This window comes from Anastrepha ludens, chromosome 5, assembly GCF_028408465.1.
Source record: "Anastrepha ludens isolate Willacy chromosome 5, idAnaLude1.1, whole genome shotgun sequence".
Classification (NCBI taxonomy): domain Eukaryota; kingdom Metazoa; phylum Arthropoda; class Insecta; order Diptera; family Tephritidae; genus Anastrepha; species Anastrepha ludens.
Window position 1 is genome coordinate 44,237,488 of NC_071501.1, and position 20,919 is coordinate 44,258,406.

At 37.8% G+C, this 20,919-nt stretch overlaps 1 protein-coding gene across 1 annotated transcript in view; it reads left to right on the top strand.

Annotated features, from left to right (window-relative positions):
- LOC128864502 (neural cell adhesion molecule 1-A) overlaps positions 1 to 20,919 on the top strand; it is a 270,759-nt gene that overhangs the window by 200,583 nt on the left and 49,257 nt on the right. Inside the window, exons 12-13 of the mRNA XM_054104198.1 lie at positions 16,181 to 16,283; positions 17,475 to 17,586. Coding sequence (XP_053960173.1) covers positions 16,181 to 16,283; positions 17,475 to 17,586 — 215 coding nt within the window. The remainder of the gene's footprint in view (positions 1 to 16,180; positions 16,284 to 17,474; positions 17,587 to 20,919) is intronic.

Below are 20,919 nucleotides of genomic sequence, written 5' to 3' on the forward strand. Positions count from 1 at the left end.
TGCAAAATCAATTATTTACATATTGCCTATAGATGCTTGGCAAACGCACTTTTGTTTGTATGGGGGAGTGAATGTTTAGGTGTGGAGCCGTTTTATTCATTACACGGAGAGTTTCAGAAGCTGCTGCTTGCTTTTGTTAATAATTTACTAAAAACATGCGCAACATGACTCTTTAAGTTCGTGTTTGAAATATGCAGCTGATGTAAAAAACTGGCTAAAGTGGATTAAATTCAGAATTTTTCTGTGTCTAAAACGGCATTTGATATGGCCAGAAAGCGATTTTGAGTTTATATGACTTATGGAAATAAAAGAGAATTTTATTTTAAAACAAGACATTTTAACTGGCTAAATGTCTTTGCGTGGCGATTTCAACATTGGGGTGTGCAAGAAAAGAACTTTGGTTCAATAGTGCAAGAGCACTTTATTTCTCACCAAACTCTCGGATATCAGCTTGACACGGCAGTTGGTTCTGAATTAACGGAATGACCCGCATGGTGCGGCCAAGAACTGTCACTCCAGCGGAATTATCCTTACATATACAGGGTTTGATTGAAAAGTAAAGAGCTTTCCCGCGCGGAGCGTCTGCCAAGCGAGCAACCGAATCGGCTGGTCGGGGAAAATGATCGTTGGACCTTCCCCTTCCACTAGAAACTTGTCCCAGTTCGCTGGCAACAGCGGTGCAGTCAACATCGCTCCGCGCGTGAAAGTTGTTTTAAAAGTGTGTTAGGATTTTGCAGTGGCGAAAATGCAGCGATCGTTGGAGCAACGTTGCTCGATCAAATTTTGCGTAAAGCTAAACAAAACGAGGCTTATGGGGACCAATCTCTGTCCAGTGCCCAGGTAAAACGGTGGCACAAATCGTTCAAGGAAGGCCGGGAGGACGTCGAAGACGAACAGCGATCTGGAAGGCCTTCGACGACGCAAACAGACGAAGATGTGAACCGGGTTCGTGAATTTTTGAACATTGACCGCCGTGCTAGTTTACGTGAGGTCAGTGAAGAGTTAAATTTAACTTATTGCAATGTGCGGGAAATCTCGTCAACAATTGGACCCTTCATCACGACAATGTGCCGGCGCACACCGCCTTCCTCTGCACCTCTGCATTGGCCAAGATGGGGGTTCCGGTGCTTCCACACCCTCCCTCTTGTTTCTGCACCTGAAAAGAAAGCTGAAGGGGAGGCGTTTCGACTCCATCGAGGCGATCCAAAAAACTGTGACAGCCGAATTGAACGCGATTCCGGCGGATGAGTTTAAAAAATGCTTCCAGCAGTGGAAGGACCGCTACCAGCGGTGTATTGACGCTCAAGGGACCTATTTTCAAGAATATTAGTTCTATAAACCAAAAAGTGCTTAAAAAAATAAGGCTCATTACTTTTCAATCAAATCCTGTATGAGTAATTTTTATGCGGTTACAACAACAATATTAACTTGAAGATTTGGTCAAGTTTCGGCTTTAATTAAATCATTATAAACTTCGGTTAATCGATCGATTTTTGGTTATCTTTGAGTAAAAAATCGAAGCCAAGAACAGAATTTAGTAATCCCAATTCAGGAGATAATGAAAAGCAAACCACTTAGTAGCGCCATAAGTTCTGTTACAAGATTTTCAAAGTAGTAGAATTTTGAAAAAAATATTGTATTGCAAACTAAGTTCAATTCAACTTGCTCTAAAATTTCAAGTGCTTAACATGGATTGGGTTAAAAGCAGAGAAAAAGTCAAATATTCAAGTTGTTTCATATTGAAAGTGTTTTATCTTGAGTATATTTGAATCGACCGCACGGTCTGCTGTCCAAAATGAAAAGGGAAGTTAATCTCGAATCTATATACTGCAAGGCAACAATTTGAAAAGTGCGAGAGCACTCAAATACGGTACTTTTCCAGCACTTATTTCGATTGCTTACTCCTCATTCTTACAACAGAGTTGCAATTACAGTATGGTGAGTTACAAAAATTAAATTATACAAATTGAAAGTATGTTGAATATGTTTAACAAGAAAAAGAATAATAATCATTAACAAGATAATAAGTAAACATATACTATATAGTAAAGATGCTAAACTATTCATAAGTTTTTAATAAATAAAATGGCAAGGTCAATACAAGAAGCAAACAATACGGCATCGAAGGATCAGAGGATTGCCCCTCTCGGTATTTGTTATGGTTTGGTGCAGCATTCCCCATAAAAGCGTATGAATTTTTGCCAAAGAGGCATACAGACTCACAGAAAAGTGTTGGTTGGTTGGTTGAAGTGGTGATTCACCAAAAACCCGTACCATTTTGTTGTCACATCCTCGTTACCAACAAGTTATACGATGATTTATTCTCGACTATATCCAGTTTGTGCACTTTAGAAAGCTTATAAGGTTGTTTGCATCTTTGCGGGTCAGCTTTTCGAGCTCCTCTTAGGGCAGGGCATTCACAGAGAAAGTGGAAGATAGTTTATTTTTTCTCTGTTTGATTACAACTGTGACAGTATAATTGTAAGGGATGCCCATTTTGGCTGCCTACTCTGCCATGTACTAAAAGCCAATTATCACTGCCGTGAGTCTGCAGGCATCCCTTCGTCTCATATTTGTTAATGTTGAGGTTTGTTTGTGGTAGTAGAGGGACCTTAACGTCCTGCAGACTCTCCAGGTTGTCTGATCCCTCCATCTACAATCCGCGATTCGTAGATATTCTGAGGAGCTTGCATTCTTGATTACACCGAGTGGTGTGAATACCGATGCTGCAAGAATGTTAATCATGACAGATGGACCTTTTGCCAGTTCGTTCGCTTTTTCGATTTTCTGATGTCCCGGGAGCCAGATTAAGGTAACTTTATCGTTCACACTCAAGGTGGTAAGGTTATTTCTGCTTTGTTCCACCAGTTTATAGGTTGTTATAGTGGCATCTAGTGCCTGGATTGTAGCTGGGCTATCCAAAAGATTAGCGATATTGCACTTAAAAGAGAAATCTGTGTTTAGTAGGCTACGAGCTTCCCTAATTGCAAGTACTTCCGCCTAGAAGACTTTGCAAGCATTAGGAAGATGCACAGATTTTTCAATTTTAAGTCCTTTCCAACACCACAATCCATTTTTGAACCATCTGTGTAGACAGGAGTGTCAAAGTTGTTTAGGAAAAGTCTTTTACTTCATTATTTTCGAGATGGAATGCGAGTGACAAAATTCCTATTCAATGTCTGAACTGAGTTTGTCACATTAATAGACAGGCATGACCATAAGTTTTTTCCTTCCAGCTGCCAGCTTCGTTTAACCTAAATGCACTCAAGGTTACAATCGGAAAGGTGTACCGGGAGAATAAATTGGAAGCCGAGGTTAAGAATTTAGCAGGAACCCTTTTTGATGCAGCATACTGAGTATTTCAACAATTCTCTGCACCGTCACAAACAAACCAACTCAATGGTGGTTACGGCCGAATAAGCGAGCTCTTATTTCTGCTGAAGATTCAGCATCGGACAGCCTAGATTTTAATCTTCTCGACTATAGCCGGAGTCGGAAGGAAAAAGCTCGCCAATGAAATTTTAAGAATCTCAAGCAAGCACTTCTTGCAGCAACGTCGCCCATATCGAAGGACACTACACGTGCAGTCCATTTAAATGGCGATAATTTTACATATTGTTTGTTTTACAGAAGTTTTAGAATTTAATAATAACAAAAAACCAAAATTGTAATAAAATCTAAAACTTCTTTCACTTATTTTAAGTTGTAACAGAACTTATGGCATAACCAAGAACCACTCTGATCAAAAAGTTCCCAAAACGCTAGAGGACACTCTGATTTGAGGGCTGTCTTTTAACATTCCAAAACTGTATCGCCATTGCTTGACATTTGTAGATGTCCCACCGTCTTGTGTAAATCTACCTCTGCGCGTGTTTTCGATTTTTTACAATTTAAAAATGGGTTTCACTTTACAGCAAAAAGTTTGTATTAAATTTCACGTTAAAAAAATATTCAACGGTGCGAAAACTTTTAAATTGTTGAGAAACCGTTGCGGTAATGATTAGAGTATCATTAGAAAACAGCCGACAGCCGTTTACGAGTGGCATGAACGCTTCAGAAGACACCGTGAGTCCAACGAGAAAGACGTGAGTGGTGGCAGGCCGTCGACATCGGAAACTGATTAAAACATAAATAAAGTGAATCAAAAACTGATCAATAATCGAATATTAACCAATAGGCAGGTGGCATAGGACTTGAACTTAGCTTATGGATCCGTTCAGGATATCGTAGTTAATGATTTTGATTTTCGCCGTTTTGCTGCGATGTTGGTTTCAAAGGACCTGACTTTTCTTAGCAAAAATGGACGGCGTTGATATAGAGGAAGACATGATTTCGAAGGCTGAATCAGATTAAACATTCATCAAACGCATCTTTAGTGAAGACGAAACGTGAGTTTATGAGTACTACACTCAATCTAGAAAGCAGGCGAGTGAGATCAAAAATGAATGAATCTGGCCCAAAAAACCATATAATTTTCAGGCAAAAAAGCGCTGCTCACGGTTTTATGGATTGCAACGGTATTGTACACCAAGAATTTTTGGAAGAAGGTCAGAGAGGGCGTTTACGTGAAGCAATTCGCCAAAAAAGAAAGGATTTGTGGGAATAACTCGTGGATTTTGGACCATTATAACGCACCGTCGCGCAATGCCATCATTATCCGTGAATTTTTGACCAAAAACGAAACGAATACCAACCAACAGTCGTTGAATTCACCTATTATGGCTCCCTCCGTGTTTTTTTTTTTTTTTTTTTTTTTTTTTTTTTTTGTTTGATCGAATGAAAAACCACTACATGGAACGAGTTTTAACTACCGAAAGGAAGCAATGGAAAAATCAAAGACGACTCTGATGGTTATGCCGAAAATAGAGTTCCATGAATGTTTCGAGAGCTGGCAGAGGTGCGTTGCAGTTTATGGGGAGTATTTCGCAGGCGATAACATCACTTTTGAGGAATTAACTTTTATTTTGAATTTTCTGAATATGAGAATTATGGGCTCTAAAAATCTCGAGTTGCCCCTCAACAGCTTACCCGCTTTAACATCCGTTATTCGAAATAGCTAACAAGAAATTTTGCTTCTTAAGGGGGAAGCCTGCTTTAGAGGCTTCAAAAAATCGATTTTCTTCTTCTAGGTAAACCAAGAAAGTTGAATAAAAAAAGAGAAATTCAACAATTTTTCGCTAATTAAAAAAAATCATTTTTTTGGAAAAACAAATTCACTTTAGATTGTTTAAAAAGTGGGTTAATCATGAATTTCTTAAGGTATTTTAGGTTCAACTAGAAGAGAATTTAATTCCAAATACAATCAATGTTATCTCGTTTCGATAGCACGTTTAACTTTTTCCCTATCTTTCCCGCCATTTAAGAATAATCGTAAAAATAAAAAAAACCGAGAAATCGCACTTCAAGCGATCCGGCCGCTCGTACGCCTGCTCGACGCTTGCTCACAATTTCTTTTGTAACTCCGAAAATATTTTGAATTCGCTTCTGAAATTTTGAGGACGCATTCTTGGATAGCTTAGGAAGACGTTTATGCAAAAAAAATTGATTTTTTGAAGCCTCTAAAGCAGGCTCCCCCCTTAAGCAGCCACAAGTGACTTGTATCAAATGGCAACAAGACAGAAGTACTTTAGGACATACGAGGGGTGCCTTTTATATTTCGGGATTTGGCAACCCTGGTGTTGCAATCTGGCAACTGACAGCTGTATCGCAAAGTTTGAAATTTTTTGGCTTTTACGTACTCAGAACGTTTTGAAATACCAGCGCTATTTGTGTTGTTTACAGTATCTTAAAAGATTCATCTCGGTCCAAAAATGGAATTAAATCGTGAACATTTTCGTGCGATTATTTTTTACAACTTTCGACGTGGATTAACTCAGAAACATTGCATGGATGAACTGAATTCATTTTTTGGCGATGAAGCTCCTTCAAGGACCAGTGTTTATCGATGGTATGGTGAATGCATTCGTGGTCGTAGTTCACTCCAAGACGAATTTCGTGAAGGTTGTTCAAAATCAGTTGTTGTTCCGAAAACCATTGATGCTGTGCGCGAACTGATATTGCAAGATCGTGATGTTACCTATCGTGAGATTGAGACAATCTTAGGCATTAGTGGGACCAGCATACATTCAATTGCATAAACATTTGACTGTCAAAAAAATTTGTTCGCGTTGGATCCCACACAATTTGTCAATCGCTCAAAAAAAGGCTCGTGCCGATTGGTCGAAGGAAATGCTAAAAAAATACGATCTCGGGACTTCGAAACACGTCTATGACATCGTGACAGGGATGAATCATGGATTTACGCGTATGGGTCCGAAAGTAAATAGCAGTCGACTGTATGGGTGTTTCAAGATGAGCCAAATCCAACAAAAGTTGTTCCCGCATGAAGCACTTCCAAGCAAATGGTCGCCTGTTTTTTCGAAAAAACTGGACATGTCGCAACCGTACCACTAGAACAACGCAGAACAGTAAATTCTGAGTGGTACACAACCATTTGTTTTCCAGTTGTCTTCCAAGAAATTAGGAAAACCAATCGCCAAAGACGGATCACTCTTCACCAGGACAATGCGAGCTCTCACACATCGGCTCAAACAAATGCATTTTTGAGCACCCAAACCATCGAATTAATGGGTCATCCGCCGCATAGTCCTGACTTGGCACCGAATGACTTCATTTTATTCCCGTACGTAAAAAACAAACTGAGAGGTCAACGTTTTTCGACACCTGAAGAATCGTCGTCAGAATGCATGTTTTGGAGGTACCTCATTCAGAGTGGCAAAAGTGCTACGACAATTGGTTCAAACGCATGCAAAAGTGTATAGATCTCATGGAGAATATTTTGAAAAACAATAAATTGATTTTCGATGATTAAAATTTGTTTTTATTCTCTAATCCCGACATATAAAAGGCACCCCTCGTATCTATAGCTATTAAAGTATTTGTGAAAACCAAAATAACTTTCTTGTCAACGCAATAGAAATTCAACCATAAATTATATGGTTTCGTATTTTATTGTGACTAAACTTAAATGTATTCGATACCAACAAAGTACCATAAAACTTTTGAAAAAAAATTGTGGATATTTTTTCTCTAATTGAAGATTTTGTTTAGCCGAAATGAATGAAATATTATTGAATTTCTCAATTTCTATGCAACGTGCAGCAATGATAGAGAATCTACAGTCTCAAAAGAGCATTTCCATGACTACGAATTTTTCGTTAAAAGTTAAATTAAAAAAAAATCTTATAATAGAATTCAGCTGGATAATATAATTTAATTTAGGGATACTATTTCAACTTAGGGAGATTGCGAGGCGACTTGCACAAAAGAGAAAGTGGGAATTTACATAACAAAAGGTGTGTGGTGTGCTAAATTTAGCTCTTGCTTTTGTATCAGTTATTTATTTTTCCTTTGTGTATCACTGAGCAACCGAATGTATATTTCGTTTTGGAAATATATCACTAAGCAGGTTTTACTCTCCGTTTTTGTATCCAGTTTTGTTGCTTACTCATATAAAAGTTGAAATCTCATGTGGAAGAGAGAAAGTTTGTATGTATGTAAATATCTGTTATTGCTGAAACTGTTAGTTACTATTCTACGTCAAATGATAGACTAACTTTGAAGAATTAACTTCAGAAGAAAATATAAGAATAAACCATGGCTTAGAGTGAAAAAATTTTAACAGGGCTATGCTAATGGGTAGCTCGGTCAAATTTAACGATTATTGTCACCAGGCCTCTTCCTTTCGCCAAGCGTTAGCAAGTGGCGAATAGATGAAGTAATTGGTCGAAAAACATATCTTGGGAGCTTTGGAATAGAAGAGGCCTACTACTCGTATTAGCGAATATGGATATAGAACACATTCGTTAAGTGTGAATTGCTCAAATTGTCTCTAGGTGCCATGAAACCACAGTCAGGTCGACAGCGGGGAAATTCTTAACAGAGCTGAGTGCAGTGAATTCTCAATATGTATGTATGTATGCATATGGGTTCTGCAAAGTGTTCGGCTTCTGGAGGCAATCAAGTTGGTTAATGCCCGATGACATTTTGCTACGGATTTGAATCGTATTTATTTCTGTGTTCCTTTAAAAATAGAAATTTTATTTATTCACATTTCATTTCAGGGAGTAAATATGAGTTTTCTAATATAGTTAAAATAAAATTTTTGATATACAAAATAAACAAATATATATAAAAATTAAAGGAAACCTACATCTACAATATATATGTGATTACTAAGGGGAGCCTCTTATCGGTGACTTCAAAAAAAGGTGTTTTTTCTCAATTTTTTTCGAGGCGAAAAAAGCGACACACAGGAATAATCTTTTGCATTTATTGAAGGCATGATTGAAGAGTAATAAACAATTTTTTAACATAAATAAAAAATCAAAATGGCGGACATGTGAGGGATCTCGCACGGCTTCTCGTTGCGCGCTAGTAAAACGGCGTGTAAGATTGCGGTCGTAGTTTTCACCTGAAACTCAAAAGAAAAATATTGTCTTATTCAGAAGGCTCTCCCGCATATAATAGACTACTTTCGTACAAAAATATGAAAAAATGAAAACACAATTAATTATTGAAAAAAAGTGCTTTTTTTCGCTTTTTTTCAAAAAAGGTGTTAAATAACATTAAAAAATGATTTTTTTTTGTATTTTGTTAAGTAATTAGTTGCGCATTAGAATTATCTTTATATAGATGATCGTTTTTAAACGATAACTTTCGTGTTTCAAAGCTTTCAGAAGGTAGACAGTATACTCACACGAGGGACGGTACAAAGGCCTGTAACTCCGACATCGCTTTGAATTCCGCTATAAAAATTTGAGGGCATATTCTTGTATAATATGTCTATCGATTGCAGTAAAAAAAAGCGATTTATTGAAGCCGACTGATAAGAGGCCCCCCTTAAGCAAAATTGCAATTGCATATTTAATTCATATGTTTTTACATATTTATGTACCGAGGCAACCATACCAACCTACTTCACGAGGCATCGCATTATCATATCTATGGCATAAACAATAATTCAAAAGCCAAAATAGCCAAATGAGCGAATTTCTACCTGCCAAAACCAAAAGAAAAAATCTCATTTATCTCAAATATTGTATAGCACAACAAAAATAAATTCATTCATAAATTCCAACTTAAATTTTTAGGAGCAAAGTATCAGGTCAGTCCACAAGTTCGTGCGTTCTTTAAAGGCGGTTTTAAAATTAATAAAAAAGATGTTTAAAATATTTATTAATCAATATATATTTTCCTTCATTATTTACAATATTTTCCCAACGTTTGGGCAAATTTTTAATTACCTGCTCAAAAAATTGTTTGTCCTTGGAGCCAAAAGATGCTTTGATATCTCTTTTTATAGCTTCTTTTGAGGAGTAGTTCTTGTTACTCATATGAGATTGCAATATCCAGAGAGTATGGTGGATGCGGCATTAGTTCCCATCCGAGCTCGTTCAGCTTGCCTAATGTTTGCCTTGCCGGTATGAGGTCTTGCGTTGTCGTGGTGAAACAAAACTTTGCGTCTATTCACTAAAGGCGGTCGATTTTTTTAAGTCCTGCATTCAGGTTTGATAGCTGATGGGAATAATAATCAGCAGTTATCATCTGGTTTGGTTCCAGAAGTTCATAATGAACAATACCGGCCATATCCCATCAAATAGAGAGGAGAATCTTCTTGGGGTGAAGATCATCTCTAGGAGTCGGTTCTGGTGTTTCATGTTTATCTAACCATTGGCGTCTGCGAATAGGATTATTGTAAAGGACCCATTTGTCACCACCATTAACGATACGGTTCAAAAAACTTTCATTTTCAAGCCGTTGCAGCAGCTGAGAACACACATTCACTCTCTGCTGAGGGTTGGCGACGGAAAGTCTATGCGGACCCCATTTTCCCAGCGATGAATTTAACCTCTGAGCTATCATATCGACTGTCAAATTTGGTTCAGCTTCCACGAGTTCGAGCAAGGCATCGGAGTTAAAGACTTCAGGACGACCAGCGCGCGGGGCATCGTTCACGTCGCAGTTAACACTTCGGAATTTTGAAAACCACTTTGCGCATGTCCTTACACTCACGGTATCCCCTTCGTGAACAGTGTATATTTCTGCAGCAGCAGTTGTTGCATTTTTACCACTTTTATAAAACAATACAAAATATGCCACTTATACGCGTTCGAAGATTCCATTTTCACTTGTTGAATGCGCAACATATCAAAGAAAATATAGATAGTTCCGTTATATAATATTCCGCGAATAATTTTTTGTGTGCAAAAATTGTACAAAAGTGAAATTATGGGTAAACTACGCAGAACTTATGGACTGACCTGATACTTTCATTCATAAAACGAACGCACTGGTTGCACTAGAGCCGCCCATAAGCCAAGTTTTCTCAATGATGACACAAATTGTAAATCTAAGATTGAAAATATCACTGACGACCTTTCGCAAATAGTCAATATTGGAATATTAAATACTTTTAGAACTATTTGCCAATATTTAGTATTATATTTTGTAATAGTGATTCTAACAGCCACTACTGAATTTTTAATGACATTTTTATATTTTATTGCATAAGTAGCGAAATGTGAAATAATTAAAAAAAAAGAAAAAAAAACGAAATTAAATATAAATTGAATAAATTAAATATATTATTAAAGGGCATATTAAAAAGCACCAGTAGCCAGCCTTCAGCGTTAACATTATTTGTTCGTAACTAAATATAAATACTAATCAACTGCTGCGTCTCTTGCAGCTAATTTATGGTAAAAGATGACAGTGGTAATCTAAGCAAAACGAGTCGCGCTCAAAATTCATCCCATTAAGATTTCTCTATATATATTAACGTTCTCCATGGGGAAACAAATTTAGATGGTGTGACCACTATCAGACTGTTACCGGCCCTCGGCCAATTTGAAAGAATCAGCTTACGGGCTGACTTTCACCGGTTACGTCACAGCGGCTTTTTTAAAAAAACAACTGAGATTTTGTTGGTGATATACGAAAAAAATTCACACAGTTTTCACTCATGTTGCTATTTGAACGACGACTAATTGGACGAAAGTGTGAATACGTGCGAAATTAGCGAGAAAATTTGCTTAACTTGGCTGCAATGAGTTATAGCCATGGTGAAACGATTTTAAGAGGTGTGCTATTTGGCAGACCATTATTCGGCTCTCAGCGAATTTGACTGAATCAGCTGATTTGCTTACGTCTGAGATTGTGTTGATGATACTTCGTTGCTGTCTGAACAGCGACTGATTGGACGAGTGGGTGAATACGTGCAAAATGAGCGGCCAGAATTCGACCACCGAATCCAGGAACTTTCTTTCTAAAATTCTACTGTTTCATGTCCGAAGGTTCGAATCTACGAACTCCCGAATGATCGTCACGCATCTATTGATAAAAAACAACTAATTATGATTGGTAGAAATTTCGGCCACGGGCGATAATTCTAAGCCTCTTTTTTTTTTGCCAACAAGCAACCGGCAAATAGATGAAGCAACTGGTCTAAATAGCCTACCTAAAATTGCATTTATTTGTAAAACATTGAGTTAGTCCAGTTTTATTAGGTGTAACTATGCTCGTAAGCGAATCTTGCTCGATAACTTTGTTGTTGCTTTGATAAGGAAATTTTCTATCATTCTATAAATTTGTACTTCTGATATTGGTCTAATATGCGATTAATTTAACGTACCTCGACTATTTTAAATTTAGTCAGCATAATTGAGGTGCTTCGCTATTTCCTCTGGTTCATTTCATTCGCTAACCACCTACTCGACAGCAAAATTTGCCGGGTGTGTGAAAATATTTGCATCAGTCGGGATGTTCAGTCGGGCTAGTTTAGGCAATCGTGGAAAACGAAAGCATGCTGTTTTGCTTCTAGTTTTTTGGAACAAATTCATATTTTGGATAATAAATGGGCTATCAGAATAGAGCTTTATTAAAAATGTGCCACTATCCAATTAAACTTTATCTTCTACTAAATTCACATGAACTTAATGTGCTTCGTAAAGTGGCATATAAATCCAAGTTTAACGAGGGGGTCCAATTAGTATCCGTGTTAGAAATGAAGACACCATTTAAAAATGTTTTTTTTCAACATAGTCTCCTTTTAGAAAGATACACTTCTCTCAACGCTCCGGCCATGTTTTTAACCCCTCCAAAAAATAGGATTTGTCGAACTCCCCAAAGCACGCCTCTTTCCCGGCGATGGCTTCCTCGTTTGAACTTTCTTGTTTTCCTGCGAGCCATTTCTTCATGTTCTCTTCTTCTTAATTGGCGCGATAACCGCTTACGCGATTTTGGCCGAGATTAACAAAGCGCGCCAGTCGTTTCTTTCTCGTGCTAACCGGCGCCAATTGGACACACCAAGTGAAGCCAAGCCCTTCTCCACCTGATCTTTCCAACGCAGAGGAGGCCTTCCTCTTTCTCTACTACCACCAGCTGCTACAGCATCGAATACTTTCAAAGCCGGAGCGTTTGTATCCATTCGGACGACATGACCCAGCCAACGAAGCCGCTGAATCTTTATTCGCTGCGTTATGTCTATGTCGTCGTAAAGCTCATACAGCTCATCGTTCCATCGTCTACGATATTCGCCGTTGCCAACGTGCAAAGGTCCAAAAATCTTACGCAGAATCTTTCTCTCGAAGTTTGCACTTCAATTTTTTGTGAAAGCGGTCCAATAACTCACTGTAGTATTTTCCAGTGATCGTTCTTTCTTTTCTAAAAAATCCAAGAGGATGACGCCGTTCGCATCCCAAAAAATCATCGCAATTACCTTTCCGGCCAATGGGACTGTTTTCGCCTTCTTTGGAGCAGATTCACAGGGAGAAATTCAATTTTTTCATCTCCAACTTATCATGTAAAATATTAATTGGCGTTCCGGTCGACACACCTATGGATTCTGTTACTTCACACACTTTCGTTCGTCGATCACTTTTTGAATAATTTGTCGTAGACTTTTTGAATAATTTCCTCGGTAACCACGTCTGGGGTCTCTGTCGCTCCTCATTAAAAACGGATGTTCGCCAACTTTTAAATTCGTTGAACCAATAATTAATTGTTGTCATAGATGGTGAAGCGTCCCCATAGATAGCATCCAACTTTGCTTTTATCTCCTCCCATTTTTTTCTACCCAAAAACAGAAAGCGAATTTCCGAACAATGCTGTTCTTTTGCCATCTTAGCGAAAATCACGAAACACGTCTTACTCGATTAGCTGCCAAATCCTAACTAACCTATCAACCAGTCTAAAAATTTATTTTGTCGTCATTTGGTAGATGGCAGCACACGATGGTAATACCAGCTTCCCTCAGGAACGCCATCTGTTACAGGTACTCATTGCACCGCCCTCGTATTAAAAAAAAATTTCTTTATTATTTGATTAAATTAAGCTGGATCAAAAAAATTAAGTCTTTTTCCATAAATATTGTATTGCAAAATGTTTCTTAACACTAATTCGAATATCGCAATTGTAGTTGCCCTTTCGAGGTAAACATCCAATCAAGTAAGTGGGGTCCCGATGATCTAGAGCTCGAAAATTTAGGGTGTTTTCAAGAGCTGTTTTTACAATAAAAAAATGAAAAACGATATTTAAACTTTTTAGGTTTTTATTTAACTTCTTTTGCGTATAAAAATTAAAAAAAAATTTTTTTTTTTAATATTAATAATTTTAAAATTAGCACTGAAATTGACCCTACCGAAAAATTGGACCTGAACGGTGTTGTCTATTTTGGCTCTTCTAAAGGGCAGCCCTGAGGCAGCCATTTTGTTTTGGTGACATCTGTCAAATCTTTTGTTTATTATTCAGTTGTTTATGCCAAATCATCATGGCAAGTTAAACGTTGAGCAGCACGTTCAAATGATAAAACTTTATTATCAAAATGAGTGTTCATTAACGCGAACGTTGCGCGTATTGCGCCCATTTTTCGGTAGACGTGGTGGCCCTTCCAATTTCTTATGGCCCATATTGACCTAGACGACATATGGTTCCAGCAGGACGGCGCTACGTGCCACACAGCAAACGCCATTTTATTCCATTTCAACATCTACCCGCCCTTATTGAAAACCCCTTTATTTATCTGAAACACAAAAACCAAAAAAATTATTCATCAAGTTGACTGTAGCTATGTCCCGTACAATAGAGTAAAAAAAAATGTGACAAAATGGCGCGGTTTTGAATTTCACACCCTAAAACCCGTTTTTTTCAGGTTTTTAATAAAAAAATACGTAATACTTGAAATAATAATTTGATTCTGTGAACAACATTTTAAAATTTCAGACGATTTGGTTGATCAGTTTTGTTTTTTTGACAACACCAGGCCGAAAAAAGTAGTTTTGAATTTATTGAGTTTAAAGTTTTGAGAGTGGATAATGCGACCATTGATGCCTCCGCGTGATGACTCTACCTGCTAAAACGACTGTAGAATCGAAAATACTGGGAATGTACTTCCAAAAATTTGACAGTATTTTCCTAAGAGCCTATACTTTTCAAATATAAAAAAATCGATTTTTTGAAAATTCTAGACCACCGGTATCCCTTAAGATGAATTAGGAATGAGCGCATTCAGGCCAGTACTAAACAGCCGTTTTGGTTAAAATTAATTCAAAACGACTCATAACTAATTGTATTTACTCATAGTTTCAATATTCAATATTCACACAAGAAGGCGCAATGATTATTATGGAATTTGTAGGGGTGAAAATGAAACCGCGGAAGTTGAGCATCTAAAGTGAATCACCACTTTAAGAGCATTTGACTTCAAGTATCTAGGATCAGGTCCACAATGTACTGTATTTTACTGAACGCTTTAACCCTTTATACAGGGTGCCAAAAAATAAGTGTATACAACATTTTTTACTGAAAAAAATGTATCATTGATAGTAGCTCGAAACCAATTGTGAAATTTTAATGGAAAATGATTAAGTAACATTATATTCATCAGCCAGTTTTGAAGTGGCCACCTTTAGCACGAATACACAAGCTCAAACGTTTCGAAAATTTTGGGCTATAGGCCGTAGTTCGCCTACCGTTATGCCATCCCACTCTCGATGCAACGCTTTCTTCAGGGAATTCAAAGCTTTGTGGCGTTTTGCACAGGCCATACGCTGTAATCTAGCGGATTCAGATCCGGTGAGTAGGGTGGCCATTCTTGGAAAGTAATGAAAGAGGGGGAATTGGCTCATGGGTTGGTTTTGCTCTGTGGGCTGGTACCGAGTCCTGTTGAAACGTCCACTCAGGTCCATGGGGCTTCTGTAGACCAATTTCTGTAGTTTTGATGATTGTGAGCTTGTTCAACGGTAAACAGCTTCTCACCCGTAAAGACGATTTTTTCCCAGCCCGTTGAAGCGGGCTTTCGAGTCTTACTTTCTTGTTTTCATCCGTGAACAGCTGGCATTTTTGTAGTTTACAAGGCTTAAGTCCAAGTTCTTTTTTTGCTATAAGGCGAACTGATTCACGATTGATGCCTGTCGCGCGAGCAATTTTCTTCATCGAGTGCACAGAATTTCGTTGAACTCTTTTTTTGATGATTTTTCTGTTGTTAGAAGTGTTAACAGTGCGTTTCCTCCCTCTTCCAGGACGGTCACCTTCATTACTAAGCACCTTAAATCGTTTAATTGCACGAGAAACCAATGAACGTGCAATTCTTAGCTCCCGTGCTATCTCATGTGGCGTGTTCCTAGCTGATACAGGGCTATAATAGCTGAACGATTACTTGACATCGTTACACAAAGTATTTAAAAAGAGCTGGAACAGAAACGAACACTTTTTTTTTGTACTTCAGAACACACACAACAATCACAAAATAAGAGCATTCACTAAAAAAATTTTACATTCATCTAATTGCACAGAGAAGTTTGTATACAGTTATTTTTTGTCACCCTATAGCCCAAGATAGTACAAGTATAAAAATCCTATGAAAAGCGACAATTCATAGGTTCCAGAAATATTAAGATTTAGTTAAACATTCACCTACGTCGGTAGTTAGAAAGCTGGAAGTAGCAGTCGGTCTTTAAACAATCTCACTTAGATACCACAGATTCACTTACCTAAATATGTCCAACTTTAAAATCTCCCAACTCCTCATTTACTTAACAAACCATCTTAAAGAGTCACACATCCGTTATTATTAAGTGAGTTAAGCTTTTCTATTTTCCTTGTAATTTCCTCATGTCCACAGATACACCTGTATGCAAGCATTTGGATCGTGTCATACTAATTGGCGCCTCAAAGGATGAAACTGTCGAAGTCACGTGTGAAATACAGGCAGATCCGCCCCCCAGGTAAGTGTAGCAACCACAGTGACAATGCAATAATCAAGCATAGTGTAACCCGTTCATCAACGCCAGCTTTGAGTAAAATAAGATGGACGAGTAGTGTGGAGTAGCGGCAAGAACAGCTATATAGGCACAACAATCATAGAAATTAGCAAAAATATTTGTCAGTATCAAAGCAACCTCTCCACATCCTGTATTGTAGACAGCTAAAGACATGTTAGAAGCAGAGGGGCGGTGGTAATGTGTAGAACAAAAGAGAAGGAGACATAGTGACAACGGAAAAGGCGGCAATCGCACCTGCACGAGTGTTGAGTGTGAAACTTTTGTTTCCTGCTCGTTACGATGGCAGCCTAACTTTGTCTAATTAAGGTCTACCTACATACGTATGCACGTACATATGCACTTATTGTACTTACATACTGTGCATGTATGTGCGCACACGTACTTGCCCCGATGCTGTCGACGTTGTCGTTTGTCGTTTGTGTGCGCACAAATAGAGAGCGCAGAGGAGTAATAGTCGGAAACAAATAGTAATTAATTTTCGCTGTCCAATTGCTTTGCCGCACACAAATAAAAGTTGTAGCCGAGTGAATGCGTCAACCGAACATTTCTCCACTCGGGTTCAATTGTTATTTGAGATATGTTGCGGCGCACTGGTGCGAAAGGATGAGGGAGTCATATAGCTCATTCATCATTTGTAATTGGGTGCAGACATTTTGGGTGCGTAGTGTCAAAATGAAGTATAACTAGGTAATTCGTCAAAATGTGCACTGAGAGGGGCAAGCGAGTGGAGGAGATGTGGCGCCATAGTTGTAGTGAGTTGGCAGGCAGTGTAGACACTATATTTTTCAAAGGTTTTTGGATATGTAAAGCTGTGCATACCTGCATATCCGAAATTTGGGTTGCAAATGTAGGCACTTAATTCTATAAAATGCAAACGTATTTGGTCATCTATTCCTTTTATAGGTATATAAATTAAATTTAGTTGTTATTAACTTATGACATAAATTAATTAGTTGAGGTGTTACTTGGACATTAAGCAGGAGCTATAATATTTTATGACATACTTTTGTACAAATCTCGGCCATTAATCTTCATTACCGACGTCAGGGGCGAAGTAAAATGAAACAAATATTAGGTATTTTATGCAAAATTCATACTTTATAAAATACTAAATTTGTATCAAATTTCTTACAGGACCTTTCGTTGGAAATTTAACAATTCCGGTGAGACTTTGGACGTTGGCAGTGAACGTTTTAGTGTGAATGACAGCAGAAGTATTCTGAAATACACACCGGTATCCGATCAGGTATTTCGACACTTATTATATTTCCTTCCAATTTTCATACTGATAGCTCATTAGCATTCAAATTCTTAACTGTCAGGCTTGGTATGGATACTCTTGTGGAGTGAAATGATAAATGAACATTGCACTTGAGCATTTAAATTGGAGATTCTTAATTATTATTATTTATTATTTTCTAAATACATTCCGGTTCACTCGATAAGAGGCAATATTTTTTATGAAAGAAAATGGTTATTAAAGCAATCGTATTTGATCTAGTAATCCAAGGTTTTCTGATAATTCAAGTGAAGACTGTACTTTGCTCGAAAATAAGCATGCATGAGCAGCTGTAATAATTTGATTGAGTTATTGGTTCACTTAAATATAGGCACTAACCCAAGGATAATCAATTAAGGGTAGTATCAGTCAGTGCCGTGGAGAGAGTATTCGGGCCCCGGGGGAAACTTGAGATGCGGGCCCCTTCAAATTTTTTTAATATTATCAAAATGCGTATTATGTTATAGTGATATAACATTTAAACATTGAAAAACTCATTGATAAAATTTCTGATAGAAATTATTATGAAATATTAATTAAAAAGAATTTTAGAAAACTCTTCAGGAGATCTGAAATAAAAAACGCAGCTGAAAAAAATTAAAATTTTTTATTAATTTTGTGAGCCTTACAAATATTTGAATATGACTGCCACGATGCTTAGAATTTAGCTTTTCTTGCTTTAGCTCAGGCAAAAGCTCTTATAATATCATCGAAGTCGAGTTTCCTTGCTAACTCAGATTCCAAATGCAAAGTTGCCAATCCTGTTACTCGACTCTGAGTTGAACAAGAACGATGGTAGTCTTGGATCCTTGATAAAGCGCTGAACGATCTTTCGGCGCCGGCAACCGATACTGGCAGGGTGCAGAATATTCGCAAAGCAATGCAGATGTTCGGGAAAGAGTATCCAAGGCTTTAGCTGTGATGGCATTCAACAAGTCGAACGGAGGCATACAACATTCCGAAATTCCAGTAAAATTCGCCTTGTAAACACTCTTGAAGTGACACATCTCAATTAAGATTTCTTCCGACACATCAGAAGCGTATTTTTTAGCAAAATTAAGAGCTGCTGTCTGAAGTTCTGCTTTTTCAATTTTAGCCAATTTTTTCAAGCAGGAAATTTCTTGGAATAACCCTCGAGTCCGGGCCCCTCTGAAAACTCCGGGCCCGGGGGAAAAAGTACCCGATCACCCCCTCTCGTCGGGCCTGGTATCAGTAAATCAGCTGATTTGTTTTTTTTTTCTCTCGCCATATCCATGTCGCTGTTAGAAAGAATGAAACCGGGCGAATTCATTCTTCGTTCTCTTACTTACTGTTTCTTACTTTGCTGTGGCAATCAAACATATAGAACATTGTTGTTGGTTTGGTGCCACCAACTTTAATGAATGTGCCGTGCACTAACCAAAGCAAAAAGAATAATAAATATGGGAAGTTTTTTTTATTTATTATTTAAAGCATAATAAAAACAAAATTTATAAACTACTTCGTAAATACGTTGATGAATGGATTTGTAGAAATTCTCCGATAGCTTAATGAAATTTCAGACCTGGTCGATTTCATGATTCGAATTAAAGAATTTTTGGTATCAAACGGTTGCCCATTCTCTTGGTTGCCTTAAGACGAAGCTGTATGATTTTCTATGATGTTCAGATTTGGGGAATACAACATTTTGGGACGCAATCAAAGTTTTGACCACACTTGAATTGGGTACAGGTGCATTATCCTGTTAAAGGATCCAATTAGGAGGGCCAAATGTTACATGAATTTCGAAAAAAAATGATTCCAAAAAGTTATTACAGCTGTTTCCCGTCATTTTGTAGTCTAAAATTTTTAATTCGAACGCGCCATGGCACGATATTGCTCCCCATATCATAACGCCACCTTCACGGTGGTACCTATCAAGTATCTCACCATCACTCAAGTACCTTTCATCATTTCTTAAGCCATGAAATTAGTAATTGTATCCACCCGGCTTATCCAGATTGAACTTCTTTTCGTCACTAAATACTACTTTTTTCTATTCATCGGGATTTTTATTTGTAACAGAACGCCAATCCAGGTGGTCCCTTGCAAAATCGAGGCAGCGTTCTTTGCGAAATTTATTCAAAGGTATTTTTTTGGTAATTTTTGTTTGCTTCAGATGTGGCGCTTTTAGAACAGTCCTTCGAATGGTGAATTTGATGGCTGTAATATTTGACATTTCTTTAATTTTTGCAGTTGAAAGGGCGGAATTTGATGCAATTCTGAGGAGTTTGGGGGTTTCCTTCGGAGTTAAAGCCATTCCGATTCTGCCTTTGTAGTTCTTACCATAGCAGGCACCTTGTTTCACGTAAAGATCCAGAACATTTGGACTTCAACCAATCTTTCCGGCAATTTGGCGACTTGAAAGTCCCACAAATGTCAAGATATCGATTTGTCCTCTTTCGCTTTCTCATTTTATAAAAATTAAGTAGTTTTCAACCAAACACAATGAATACTTAAAAAACAAACTAGGCAAACTGAGTGCCTCCAACCAAGTGAACCGGACTGTAACCGCAATGTTCGGAAATTGACCGCTTTCGGTCAAGCGAATCAACTCTTTCGCTCTCTCAACTCTGACTTGTTGCTGCTTTGGTATGGGATCATGTGCCTTTTGGATCTTGTAAAACTTGGCTTTGAGATAATTTTTCAGTATGTGGTGGATGTTACAGTCAGATATTTTCAGTTATTTCTCCATTTGATTGGCACTTCGTCGGGGATTTCGCTCAAGTCGATTCTTCACATTTTGAACCATTTCACGTGACGTTGCAGTTTCTTGATGACCACCTCCATCACGAGTAATGGAGCGAGAAACAAAAACTTTATTAACTTGAAGGTGCTCGAGCTCACGAACAATCGCTGATTGTGATTTCCCAGCCAAATATAATGCAATCACACTGTTACGTTTCAAATCCATTACTGATTTTCTTCTTTCGCGTTTACTTTCGTCAAAATGCTTCCGCGCGCCTGTAGACAATACTTTGGATTGTCATTTAGCCAGCCATTTTAGCCGCGAGCTTTAGTTTTGCGAGCGATCTTTCGAGTGCCGGACCCGCACAGAGAAAAAATATCGTCATTTATCTTGGAAACTCTACTTAATTTAAAAAATTCTCAGATATCCTCTACAGTATTTATGCGAAAGCCTCTCATTCAATTTGTGGTGCGCAACTTGGTTGTTCCACAAATGGGCAACTGTAAAGTTGTATAGCACTTCCAATGGCATATAGTTTTTTCTCACAAACCCCCTGCTGGCTAATAAAAGTATTTAGTTCGAAATACTGTTAA